The sequence below is a fragment of the Chrysemys picta genome, chromosome 6 (assembly GCF_011386835.1).
Source record: "Chrysemys picta bellii isolate R12L10 chromosome 6, ASM1138683v2, whole genome shotgun sequence".
NCBI classification, from domain to species: Eukaryota; Metazoa; Chordata; order Testudines; family Emydidae; genus Chrysemys; species Chrysemys picta.
The window spans coordinates 120,478,859-120,492,711 of NC_088796.1; the positions used below are offsets into that span (position 1 = coordinate 120,478,859).

The 13,853-nt window shown below is 45.9% G+C and overlaps 1 protein-coding gene across 6 annotated transcripts in view; it reads left to right on the forward strand.

Moving 5' to 3' along the window:
- PLPPR1 (phospholipid phosphatase related 1) overlaps positions 1-13,853 on the forward strand; it is a 195,796-nt gene that overhangs the window by 137,638 nt on the left and 44,305 nt on the right. For all 6 annotated transcript variants that reach the window (XM_005292147.5, XM_065550566.1, XM_024109971.3 and 3 more), the window contains exon 4: positions 13,214-13,346. In XM_005292147.5, coding sequence (XP_005292204.1) covers positions 13,214-13,346 — 133 coding nt within the window. The remainder of the gene's footprint in view (positions 1-13,213; positions 13,347-13,853) is intronic.

Genomic DNA, 13,853 nt, shown 5'->3' on the forward strand with positions numbered 1-13,853 from the left:
GCTCCTCGTTCTGTTATCTGCCACCACTGAGAACAGCCGAGCTCCATCCTCTTTGGATGTTGAAGGCTGCTATCAAATCCCCCCTCACTCTTTTTCTCTGCAGACTAAATAAGCCCAGTTCCCTCAGTCTCTTCTCATAAGCCATGTGCCCCAGCTCCCTAATCATTTTCGTTGCCCTCCACTGGACTTTCCCCAATTTGTCCACATCCTTTCATTAGTGGGGGCCCCAAAACTGGACGCAGTGCTCCAGATGTGGCCTCACCAGTGCCGAATAAAGGAGAATAATCACTTCCCTCATTTGGCTGGCAATGCTCCTACTAATGCAGCCCAATATGCCCTTAGGCTTCTTGGCCTCAAGGGCAAACTGCTGACTCATATCCAGCTTCTCATCCACTGTAATCCCCGGGTCCTTTTCTGCAGAATTGGCACTGAGCCAGTCCGTCCCCAGCCTGTAGCAGTGCATGGGATTCTTCCATCCTAAATGTACTTGTCCTTGTTGAACCTCATCAGATTTCTTTTGACCCAATCCTCCAATTTGTCTAGGTCACTCTGGAGCCTATTCTTACCCTCTAGCATATCTTCCTCTCCCCCCAACTTAGCATCATTCTGAGGGTGCAATCCATCCCATCATCCAGATCATTAATGAAGATGCTCAACAAAACTGCCCCAGGACCGACCCTTGGGGCACTCCACTTGATACCAGCTGCCAACTAGACATCGAGCCGTTAATCACTACCCATTGAGTCAGCTTTCTATCCACCTGATAGTCCATGAATCCAATCCCTACTTCTTTAACTTGCTGGCAAGAATACTGTGGGAGACGTATCAAAAGCTTTGCTAAAGTCAAGGTATATCATGTCCACCACTTTCCCCATATCCACAGAGCCAGTTATCTCATCATAAAAGGCAATCAGGTTGGTCAGGCATGACTTGCCCTTGATAAATCCATGTTGACTGTTCCTGATCACTTTCCTCTCCTCCAAGTGCTTCAAAATGGATTCCTTGAGGACCTGCTCCATGATTTTTCCAGGGACTGAGGTGAGGCTGACTGGTTTGTAGTTCCCCGGATTCTCCTTCTTCCCTTTTTTAAAGATGGGCACTACATTTGCCTTTTTCCAGTTGTCCAGGACCTCCCCCATTCGCCACAAGTTTTCAAAGATAATGGCCAATGGCTCTGTAATCACATCAGCCAATTCCCTCTGCACCTTCGGATGCAGCACATCCAGCCCCAGGGACTTGTGTGGATCCAGCTTTTCTAAATAGTCCTTAACCTGTTCTTTCACCACTGAGGGCTGCTCACCGCCTCCCCATACTATCCTGCCCAGTGCAGCAGTGTGGGAGCTGACCTTGTCTGTGAAGACCCAGGCAAAAAAAAAAGCATTGAGTACTTCAGCTTTTTCCACATCATCTCTCACTAGGCTGCCTCCCCTATTCAGTAAGAGTCTCTTAGTGCTTGGTTCTTTTAGCTCAGGGAGTAGAGGCTCATGCTTTAAATTCTAAGGTCCCAGGTTTGATCCCCACTGCCATTGACCTAGCCCGGGACATCACGTTGCACATCTATAAATATGGTATATACATAAAGTAGACTTCAGCACCCTCCATCTCTTGATGCATGAGACCTGAGTAGCAACAGGACAAAAAGATGGTTCAGGCCATTTTACTGCCCTTCAAAACTAATTTTCAAAATATGGGTTGACTGTGATTGGGCGAAACTCTAGCCTATGCCAACTAATCATTACAGAATTCAAGACTTCTACTTACACTGGCCTGTGCATTATGGTTTGACTGTTTGGACGGAGAACTTATTTCAAAAAGAGAAAGTTCTATGCTGAACTGAATTTGGGGTTGCAATAGGAAATTTTAAGCAGACAGGTGTTTTTTTTAAACAAGTTTAAGTCGTGTCCTTAGCATTTTCATATCATCTCTAGTTTTCTTGGTGGGGAAAAAAGCAACCTTTGTGTGAATGGATTGCACAGGCCAAAAGGGATGAGGATGACATTTCCATGTAGTATTCGGTCAAGCCAATCTCTAAATCCAGTGATGATCAAATGTGTACAAGGCAGGAAGAAACCCTGTGCAGCTTTCCCCCTAACCCTTGAATCTGTTCCAGAATGATTGGAAATGTGCTCCTTTGAAATGTGTTTTCTCTCCTTCCTGACTTGTGTTGGTTTATTAGAACCGTATTATTATAGTGATTTATTTCTAGAAGAGAAGCCAGGAAAATCCTGCATTGTGTTGGCTGAGTCCTCCTCTGGCTGCTCGGCAACAGATGCTGAGGAAACCAAAAGGGAGTTAATTCAGCTCGGGGTTGTTTTACAGTAACATCCGCCCAGATTTTCAGGCAGAAATCCCTGAGCACCAGAGAACTCCAGTGCCAGCGCAAGTTGTGAGGGTAAAGTAGAGGGCTGACAATTCTCTGTGGAAAGGGGAAACGTGTGCCTGCAGCATCTGCTCCACACCGTCATCTCTGTGGTATTGTGTAATACAGAGCTTTCCAGTGTCTCTCATTTCACTCCCCAAGTTCTCTCTGTTCCACATAAATGTTGGTTCCTCTGACTTCTACTGTTGGGAAATGATTTACACCAGAAATGCAGAACCATGAGGTTACTGAGACAGGAGGAAGGAATTCTCCAGCATTTCAGGTTTCCCTCATAAGCAATCTGTGTCTCCTAGGGTTGTCAACTGTCTAGTCACACAAACACAAACACCCTTGCCCCGCCCCTTTCCCGAGAACCCATCCCTGCCCCGCCCCTTCTCTGAGGCCCCGCCCCACTCCCTCCATCCCCCATCCCTCTGTCGCTTGCTCTCCCTCGCCCTCACTCACTTTCACTGGGCTGGGGCACGGGGTTGGGGTGTGGGCTCTGGGCTGGCGTCGAGGGGTTCGGAGGGTGGGAGGGGGCTCTGGGCTGCGCCTGGGGCATGGGGTTGGGATGCAGGAGGGGATGCGGGGTGAAAGCTCTGGGAGGGAATTTGGGTGCTGGAAGGGGCTCAGGGCAGGGGTTGGGGTGCGGGAGGGGGTGAGGGGTGCGGAGTCCGGCCAGGCGGCACTTACCTTGGGCAGCTCCCGGGCGGTGGTGCAGCGGGGCTAAGGCAGGCTCCCTGCCTGCCCTGGGTCCACACTGCTCCAGGAAGCAGCTGGCAGCCCAGTGGCCCTGGTCGGGGGCAGGTGTCTCCACGCGCTGCTCACACCCCGAGCACCGACTCCGCGGCTCCCATTGGCTAAGAACTGTGGCCAATGGGAGCTGCAGGGATGGAGCCTGCCTTACCCTGCTGTGCCGCCAATTGGGAGCCGCCCAAGGTAAGTGGGGTCAGGGGGCTCTGCCCGCTCCCCCCTCCACGCGCCGCTCCCAGAGTGGCCAGCATGTGCCTGTGGCCCCTGGAGGGGGGGCAAGGGGAGCTGCGCGCTGCCCCTGCCTGCAGGCACCGCCCCCGCAGCTCCCATTGACCCCAGTTCCTGGCCAATGGGAGCTGCGGAGTCAGGGCTTGGGGTGCAGGCAGTGCACAGAGACCCCTGCCCTCCGCCCCACCCCCGCAGGAGTAGATATTAAGGGGTACATATTGTTGTCTAAACATTTTTAGGCAAAAAAAAATCACTTTTCAACCAAAACAGAAATGTTCATGGAAAATTGTAAGTTTGAACATTTTCCAGTTTTCCAAAAAAAACAAACTTTTTTTTGAAAAGTGAAACTTTTTTTTTTTCCAGTCAAAAACCCAAAATATTGCTTGCAGGAAATTTCAGGATAAACAAATGATATTTTCGACACGCAAAAATTGCTGCTTTTCGACCAGGTCTGTTAAGGAGAGGAGAATCCAGGTCCAAAGAGACTTGCACAGCAAGACAGTGACAGATGCATGTAAATAACTCATCTCTCCCAATTCAGTCTCCTCTTCTAATCACCTGGGGCTTATCAAGTCCAGGTGTACATGGCTGCGCAAGGAGCAAGACACTGGAAAATCGGGCTTGATATCGGGCTTAGCATCTCAATAGAAAGACCAGTGTAATGCTCCAATAATTGTTTCCTGCAATAATTCTTTTCCATACTTGCCCTAAAATAGATTATGGATTTCTTTGTCACGGCCTCTTTTATTTTCAAATAATTGTGTCATAAATGGAACACAAAGGGAAGAATTCAAATTTTGGTTCTGTTCTCATCTATGGGATCAATGGATCCCTGGATAGATTTGCCCTGCAGTGTTCAACTGACTGTCATACTTCATTTTCACGTGTAATTAAAGGCACAAGACTATAGACATACCTATTGAAGCTAAGCCGGGTCATCCTGGGTGACAGTAAGGATGGGAGATCTCCAGAGAACAACTCAGGTGATGCACTGACTGGTATTGGGAACTGACTCTTCCCTCTCAATCAATATTGAATCTGTGTCCAGGCCTGAGACCTAATCCAGGATCAGGCCCATGGTACTATTGTTGTTGTTATTTATTTGTATTATTGTAGTGCCTAGTAGCCCGAGTCAGAAACCAGGACCCCACTGTGCTAGGTGGAAGAAAAAGATGCTGTCTTTTGGAGGGGATATAAAGGCCGGGTGCTGACCATTTGTGCTCTCAAAATCCCATGCTCTTTTTCACAAGAGCAGATGTGCAGTGTTATGGCAAATTCTGTGGGCCCTATGTTAAGAATTGATGAGGTTGGTAAAGCGCTTTGGTGTCCTTCTAGATGAAAAGGGCTATGTGAGTAGAAATCATCAGTCATGGTTTCAGTACTTTTCATACTCATTGATAGTCTCATCATCTGGGTGTCAGTTGAGGGAGAATGGAGCTCCTCTTCTGAATGTATTTTAACAAAGATACACCTCTACCCCGATATAACGTGACACAATATAACACAAATTCGGATATAACCTGGTAAAGCAGCGCTCCGGGGGGGCGGGGCTGCGCACTCCAGCGGATCAAAGCAAGTTTGATATAACGCAGTTTCACCTATAACGCGGTAAGATTTTTTGGCTCCTGGGGACAGCGTTATATCGAGGTAGAGGTGTATTAGCTTAATACACATAGGGAGAAAAAATAAGGATACCAGTGCTTCCTCTTGTTCAGTGTTTGCTACCAGAGACTTGCTTATGGAATATCAAGTATCCTTGGATCTCACAACAAAATTATAGGTAGCAGATACAAAAGCTGATTGATAGCTCTTTAAAAGTGCAAATTGTCTTATTCTTAAAAGCAACCGTTGAGGAGATTTTCAAAACTGCCTAAGGGAATTAGGAATACAGATCCCAATGAAAGCCGGTGGAATTTGTGATGGGGCATTTACCCCACCAGGCTCTAAGAGGGTTAATGTGGACCTAAGAGGCCAATTAACATACCAGGCTGGACCTGGAGGGAGAGCCAGGCTTAACTGAGGATGAAGCAGAGCTGTGGAAGGGCTAGGATAAGAGTTTGAGCAGAGGGAAAGTGCAGGGAGAGAGTCTGCCGTCGCTCTCCCAGACTAGAAACAGTAGAGACACCCAGGAGACAGGAGGTCTCTGGGAAGGGTCTGGGGAAGGCCGACTGAAAAAAGGCCACTGGGATGGAATGAATCCTATGATGGGCCCTGGAAAGGGGGCCAGGCACAGAGAATCAACCCTTCCAGCAGAGAAAGGAGCTGGGGGGGACTCGGCAGCAAGCCAGGGGACTGAGACTCAGAAGAGAGGCTGCGTTAAGCACCCGCTGCAGGGAAGCAACACAAGGGACTCGGAAGTTACTCAGGGAAACAGCAGCAGCACATCTGAAGGAGCAGACCTAGCTGCTTAATACAGGGTCCCTGCGTCAGAACCCAGAGCAGGGGGTGGGCCTGGATTTCCCTACCAGCCACAAGGAAGGGGTGTACAAGCCCAAGGTGGGAGCTGAAGACTGATCCTGAAGGAGAGGCCAAGAAATAGCCCACGAGCGGTGGAAGAATCTCTTGTGTTGGGACACTTCTAGACTTGTCATTGTACGTTTGTTACCCCAGAAGGGGTGGATTTAAATCATGATCTGGCCGGAGGGCTGCGTTACAGCAAGAGAGACCACCGCAATGCTGGAGCATCCATCGGCAGGGGGCACCGGATGGAAACGGAGCCATTATGCCACTCCCGGCCACGAGGAGATGGTGCTCGGGGCTGAGTGAACCCCCTCTCGGTGCTCCTCAATCTGTTAGACACTCTTGAAAATATACCACTGTGTAAGTGACGATAAACGAACTGGAACCATGAACCACTTTACAGCACCTGGGTGGGGGTGATGGTTGCAACTGGACTCATGCACATCCTGAGGGATCAAGTATCAGAGAGGTAGCTGTGTTAGTCTGAATCTGTAAAAAGCAACAGAGGGTCCTGTGGCACCTTTAAGACTAACAGAAGTATTGGGAGCATAAGCTTTCGTGGAAGAAGTGAGGTTCTTACCCACGAAAGCTTATGCTCCCAATACTTCTGTTAGTCGAAGGTGCCACAGGACCCTCTGTTGCTTCATCCTGAGGGATGTGAGAGAGCGAATGTGCTTGAGTGTTTGAGCCACAAGAAAAGCAAAAATTGCTGGATCACTTGCTGGCTTTCAGTCATCTTTCCTTCACTTAAAGTTAAACCAGCTGCAGTGACTTGGAAAAGGTCACATTGCAATGGTTGTGTCTGTTTGCATGGCTTTGCTCGACAAGACAGATTTGTTCCAGGGAAGGTAATTTTTCAAAGCTTGAGGGTGGTGGTTGCATGGGGTCTTAAATATTGGTTGATTGAGGCTGAGAACACAGTAACTTTCAGCAGTTTGAATCCTTCCTTTCCCTTTTCCTTGCTGATTTGCTCACAGTTTGCCTCGTAGGGTATGTCCTTCTCCTATGGGATACGTTCCTCCACTGCAAATCGAGTGCTGTGCTCTTGATTAATTTAGTTCATTCTGCTGTTGTACTCTGGCATTAAAAATGCATCTGCGCAAATTTTCCTATACACTAAATTCAGTCAACATCCCACAGCACTTAGTTGCTTCATGCCTTGAATTGATAGCTGGTAAGGTGTACGCGCCGTGTCAGCATCTCATTGAAAGGGAGGAAGGATGATTAGGGTGCTACTGCGGAACTCCGGAGACCAGCATTCAGTTCCTTACTCCACCACAGACTTCCTGTATGACTTCAGGCAACTCTCTTTACCTCAGTTCCCCTTCTGTATCATGGGGATAACTGTGCTTCCCCACCTCACAGGGGTGTTGTCAGAATACCTATGTTAAAAGATGGTGAAGCTCTTGGATACTGCGGTGGTGGAGGCTATTAAGTACCTAACAGAGAGAGCTCTCAAAAGCTGCGAGAGTCTGTGTGGTGTAGGTCCTTCCTTTTATTTTTGTCTGTTTTTCTGGTGAGAACTGGTAAAGGATGTTTTTTTTAATAAACAGACTTTAAGACAATTCCAAATTAGGGCAAAATTTTAGTACCAGATCTGCCCTCGATGGATCTCAGTTGACTTTCTGTCCTCTCTGCATGTGTTTAAATCTTATTAACATAAGTATAATAATTTGTGTCCAGCATCCTTCAGACAAACCGTATGCCCCCCCCCACACACACACACATGTTTGCAGAGTTAAATAATAGAATGACTGTGATAAATAATAGCTGAGGGAGAGATGTAAGGAAGGGAGGGGAAGAGGGTATGTTTTCAGCTGAGGTTTGAAATGAGATGGAGATTAAGGGAGGTGGAGAGAGAGAGGAAGTTTGTTCCAAATGAAGGCTCTTGCATCTCACATGCTGAGTGTGTGTAGAGGAACACAGAGGAGGCCAGTGCTAAATGAGCAGAGAGAGGAGCCTTTTCAGATAGGCTGGAGTGAGCCAATAGTGGTTATGAAGAGCAAGGAGAGTGATTCTAAATTGGGCCCTGAAGCAAAAGGATAGACAGTGAAGTATGGTGAGACGCCAGGCAGCAGCATGGTGCCTGCTGGGACTTAGCTAAAAGGGAGTTTGCTCAGGGAGGCCAAGATACAAGCAAGGCATGGAAGAAGACTTCAGCAAAGGCAGAGTTGAGGCTGATATACAGACATGGAACATGGTGGGCTTATTTGGGGTTAAGAATGATGCCAACTTTATGGACAGTAGAGGCAAATAAGAGTCATTTGGCAAGAAGACAAGACCGAGGAGATGCCTACACAGCTATCTAGTAGAACTAGTTGGAAAATGGGAACACTTCCTTCTCCCTCTGCCTCCACTGAAAAATTGAAAATTGAGAATTTTGAGCAGCTCCAGAGGCAGTCGAGGAGGATGGCACGAACCATACTGTCAAAAGCTGAGCTGAGATCAAGGGGGATGTGGAGGAGGAGAGAAATAAAATTTCAATACAAGGAGGGAGGCAATTGGCCACAGGGAGGATTGTGGTTTCCATGCTATGGCCTGTCAGATGAGAATCTGTCCAGGATATTGTTATGTGATATGTGCTTTGTTCGCTAGAGAAATGAGAGGCGGCCTCTTTATCGCTCTCTTTGCCAAGAAAGGAGAGGTTAGAGGAGGATCAGTCACTGGACAGCATGTCAGGCTCCAGGGGGAGGGAGTAAGGAATTCATTGACAATGGCAGATTTTTGACAATCGGGTAAACTCCTATATTGAAGGGAACGTTTTTGTTGACACTGGAGAGGATGGACAGAACAAGGGCTGGGCAAACAATAGGAAATTAAGGAGGTCGTTTTCTTCTAGAACTGGCTGGTTGTAAGCAGAGTACAAGAAAGGGGAGCGCCACTCATTCAGGGCAGGAATTGTCTCCGATCTGTGTTTGCACAGTGCTCAGCACAATCCCTGTTGGGGGCCTATGGGCATTCCCAGAATATTTGAATATAATAATGATAATATATCAAAAGCAGAATATCAGAGCAGAGAACCAACACACACATCCTTCCCTTGTAATTGCAAGCCTTTTCAAGCTAGAGGTGTCCTCTGTTACATAATGTAGTGGTCCATGAAATAAACGTCTAATACCTGGTGAGAATAGCTTCTTCTGTCTAAACTGTCAGACATAATACTTTGCTACTGATCGGTCAACGCTGCAGAATTGATTCTATTTTCTGTATGTATGTGCAGTGTTTTTGAATGCTTGCTTTAAAATGGCAGACTGTGTTTAAAAAACAGTGAGGCGATGCATTAATAACGAGATCCCCCGAAAGCAGAAATGTAAGAAAATGTACAAAGCTTATTGCAACAACCAGATATCACTGGGCACTTTATAGCTCCTGAACCTAGTCTCATAGCAATCTAACTCCATTGAATGTAGTGGCGTTACTCCAGATTTACACCAGTGTAGGTGAGATCAGTATCAGGGCCAACAATTATCTAATACCGGCTTTGTTTCCTTTTGCATACGTCACCACAGACAGCACATCATCAGTTCTTACTGCGCTGAATAAAAGGCCCCACCCTCCAAGGCAATTTTCTTGTCAGCTCTACTGTTTAATTAAGTAGGAAGCTCGTGTGAAACGGCAGCTTGTGAGCCTTACTTTTTTTTTCCCAGTGGAAGTAACAGTAATAGATGCTTTATCTAGAAATATACCATACGCCAATCAAATCTGGAATTGAATTCCATTTACAATGGCCTCATTCTTGTCGAACAGTGGGTTAATATCCTGATTTAACAAAGTCCTTTTGTGCATAACTTCAAGCATGGGAGTAGTCCTAGTGAAGTCAGCAGAACTATAGAGATGCTTAAAGCTGTGCATATGCTCGAGTACTCTGCCCTATTGCAATCTGCATCAGAAATGTCTACACCCGTTACACTGCTATAAAACTGGTTGGAGAGAAAAATCAGGCCCATTGTGTCAAATCATTTGGTGCTACCTCACAAACACTATCTAACTGCTTCTTAAGTGCTATGCTAATTTGATATGCACAGAAATCCACGGGACTGTGGGTATCTAGTTTTTGCTCTTAGTCAGACTGGTCTAAATCTGGAGTAACTCTACTGAAATTAATAGATTGTTTTTAAAGGAGATGTTTTATTTTGATCAGTATTTTTGTGTTTTATACTTAGATGTCTCCTGACTGAAAACGTTTGGTTTTTTTAATCCACCTAATTGTACCTCGTCTTAAATTAGATTGGAAGCTCTACAGGTGCTGTACACATGCTTAGCACAATGGGGCCACAGTAATGACTGGGGCTTCTGGGTACTGCAGTAGCACAAATAATAGAGGGGAACAAATCATGTGTCACTTTTAAACTGTATTGGTGCTCAGGGTCTTTTATTTTCTTCCACTCTAGCTACTGAATTGAACTCTGCTGAACTACGTGCTAGCTCTGAGAGCAGATAGAATAAACTGGATAAAGACAATATTTCAATGCAGCCTCACGCTTTGGCTCTTCCCTCTCAAATTCCATTTTTAATGTGCATTTTATAACACTGGCATCTCTAACCATCAGCGGTTAGAATTACAATGGGGCTGGGCATACCTGGCTTGAATCAATAAGGATACTCATCCAGGTTAATAAGAATAAATTATTGTTGCACTTGAAACAATATACTGTTGCAACAAGTAAAGTGGTCTAAGAGTAGTCATTTGATATTTATAGGTGAGCTCAGTGAATGTGTTTTATTATCTACTACTTGGGCCCTCTCCTAATGGCGTGGTTTCTTTTCCCACATCCTTATTAGCTCAGTTACGTAGAATTGCTGTGAGTACACCCTTTGTATAAAGTTCATTTATGCTACTTCAGTCTGGCTTCTTTTTTCCACTGAAGTCCATTATAAATATATAATGGTCAAATTCCACTGACTTCAATGGCAGCAGAGTTAGGTGAGTAGCAAGAGCTTTTGAAAACCCAACCCAAGATAATCAGCTTCTAGTGACCCTATCTCAAATAAGTTTAATGATCTCAGACTAGTTGCCATTGAAATGATGTTCATATTAATTCCAGTTAAAAAAAAAAAAAGAGGCCCACAGAATCCACAGTTGCACCAAATCTCTGTTTATTTTTGCTTGTCCTCCAATCCCCAGCATAATTTAGAGTGGTCCCAAGGCTATTCTAAGTTATGCGTAGTTGCAGTGGCTCCCAAGAGGCCTTTATGTAGCCACGTTGTACATTCCAGCCACCCTATGCTAAAGCCAGGAGGGGAGGGCATAGGAACTTCTTTGTGCCAGCTGAGGGTTCCTCCATGCCACGGGAATCCTCAACTGCCTACCTAAGGAGGCTTTACGGTCCTGTTACATCTCCAGAGCGTGGGCCAGGATTTGGCCCAGAAAATTGAGCTGCATTTTCCAGTGTGGACGCCTCAGTTGCATTCACACACAAAAAATGTGTGTGTGAGTGTTGGCTAGTTAAGGGATAAACACGGTGCCACTGAAGTTCATGGGAGCAGGATCATGCTTGAGGGGCTTTTCTTCACTTGGAAAAAGGTGTGTTCTTAAGCTGAGTTAGCAAACTCGAGGTAAAATCCTAGAGAAGACAAGACTGTTCACATGTGCTAACAGGTTGAGGTAAAGATTATGGGAGAGCTTAACCTGCCAGTGCGTATGAAAACTACAAACTGCCTTGTCTTCACTAGGATTTGACCTCCTATTAGGTGTCTTGAGTTAGCTAACTTAAGAACACACCGTTTATTTCCTGATGACAATACAGCCTAGGTATTGTTACCAGCTTTGCCTGTTACTTTGGGGTATGCTCACTTATTAGGGTTACTCTTCTGGGGTTGGAGAGGGTGTTCTGTACTTCTATCAATGTACTGCTTGTGTCACTTGTGTTCTCATATGGAGCTCTACTTCTCCTTGCTGCAAGTTCCCTCCCAATGGAGCTATCCTGCAGGACCTAGGTTCCCCAGGGCTGGGTTCCTCCAGCCCCAGAATCAGACGAACACACACATTAACAGAGCACGTCTGAGAGGACCGGGATAATCCGCACTTCCAAGCTGACCCTTTATATGTCCCTGGACTCGCAGGCTGGGTCGAGCAGCACTTTCAATCTGCCACCCTCATGTGTCCCACGTTCAGCACGTCTCTATCCCCACTTTCCCATTACAATTGTTCTGGTAGTAACCCACTTGGTGAGCAAACCCCACAGGATTTTTGGGCGCTGCAGGGATCTTTTAGCTTAGGTACGAGAAGCGTTGCTACAGAGCGAATGCGGAAACCAAAAAAACACCCACGAGGCGGACAGAGAGAGAGAGAAGCAACCAGCTCAATCATGAAAATTATTTATTGCCAGGTAATAACCATAGGGGAGCCAAACAAACAAAACAGTTATAATATTAAATCTAACTTAAACTTGATTATAAAAGTCAGGTTTAGAAAACAATAACTGATCACACAAGTCAGGGTCAGAAGGCTATACCGAGAGAGAGAGAGTTAGGTTCTCACCAGTCTGTGAAGCTTGAATCGATCGGGGGTCCCAGGTGGTGGGAGTAGCTGAGGGTCTGGAGTGCTGGAGACAGGCAGAGCCCCCAGCACAATCAGTCAGGAGAAGATGAAGTCCCAATGGAACTGATGCAGATTTTGGATCCAGGCATCAGAACACTTACTTGAGCGTGGGTAGGTTTTTTTGTAGAGAAACAACACAATGGTTCAAGGGAGAACACTAGATTTGTTTATGTGTAAACTGATGGCTCAAGGGAGTATAACAAAGTTGTTTTGTTCAGGCTAGACAATAGGAACTGATCATTCCTGGCTATGGGCCGTGTTCCTTGGAGGGAGCTCACAATGCAATTAGGCAGCTTTCGTATTTTGGATACCAATAAAGGATTTATTACTAGAATTGGTCTGATAACTACTGAGTTGGATGTGTGCAGGCGTGGGTTCATTAACATCTGGAGCAGAGATCCCCCATCATGCAGTGCTTCCCTGCTTTGCTGGTCCCAGAGTTCAGTGCAGTTCTTGCCTTGGAATCTCTGTTCTCCATTCTGTCTGCTAATGGAGATGCCTCCTTGTCCCATCTTCGATGCAAATGAGGCTAGGGGAGTTGCCTTAATTCTGTCACCCTTATCCCAGGGGTTTAGGTGTGTCTCCCACTGCCTTTTCATTGCTTTTTGTAAGTCTTTCTTCTGATCAGTTTTGGTTCAAGCAGAGGCTGGCGGGGGGGGTGGGGAGGGTGGTCTTTTTTGAGTCAGACAGGCTGGCTACTGCGTCCTGGTTCCCCTAGAACACAGAGCTGACAGGTAACAGTGTGTAAGTGCAATGTTCTGTAGGCACACTAGTGCAGAAGTATTGTCTATGGCCTTGATTTTGGCATCCACCTTTGAACATGTGTCCTTATGATTCTTAAACGTCCCTTTCTCTTTTCCCCACTGCTGCAGATTTTTATCGGCGAGATCTCCATGTATTTCATAAAGTCAACCCGAGAAACCCTGATTGTTCAGGAGAAAACTATCTTGACCGGAGAGTGCTGTTACCTGAACCCATTACTTCGAAGAATTATACGGTTTATAGGTAAGTGTCCGTAAACACAGAGAATTTTGCCCCTGCTTGCAAAAACAAAAGAACACCGACTTCTTAAGATCTACAGCTCAAAATTAAGCTGTGAAATCTTTGCAGGCTTCTTCCACCTTAGAGGGATAGTCCCCCTCAGGACTTAATGTTTAAAATGCGCCAAATCACGCCATATAGAGCTGATTTATATGCCATTTTGGTAAGTATAATGCTTCTCCTGGACCCTGGAAGCAAGGTTATGCCCATTAAATCCTTATCTGAATACTTCTATCATTGATATTACACATTACAATTTTTTACTCAGCAGCCCATCTCTTCACCCTTTTTTCTCTCCAAATATAAATTAACCTGAGAAGCAACAGTATGAGCTGAACCAACAAACAAACCAAACACAGAGACCCCGGACATAATATTCCTCTCATTTTTCATTTGAGACTTTATTGAGTTAATTGCTAAGGAACTGGTGGAAAAAAAATGCGACTTCCAAACACTTTGGAGGCTTCCTCT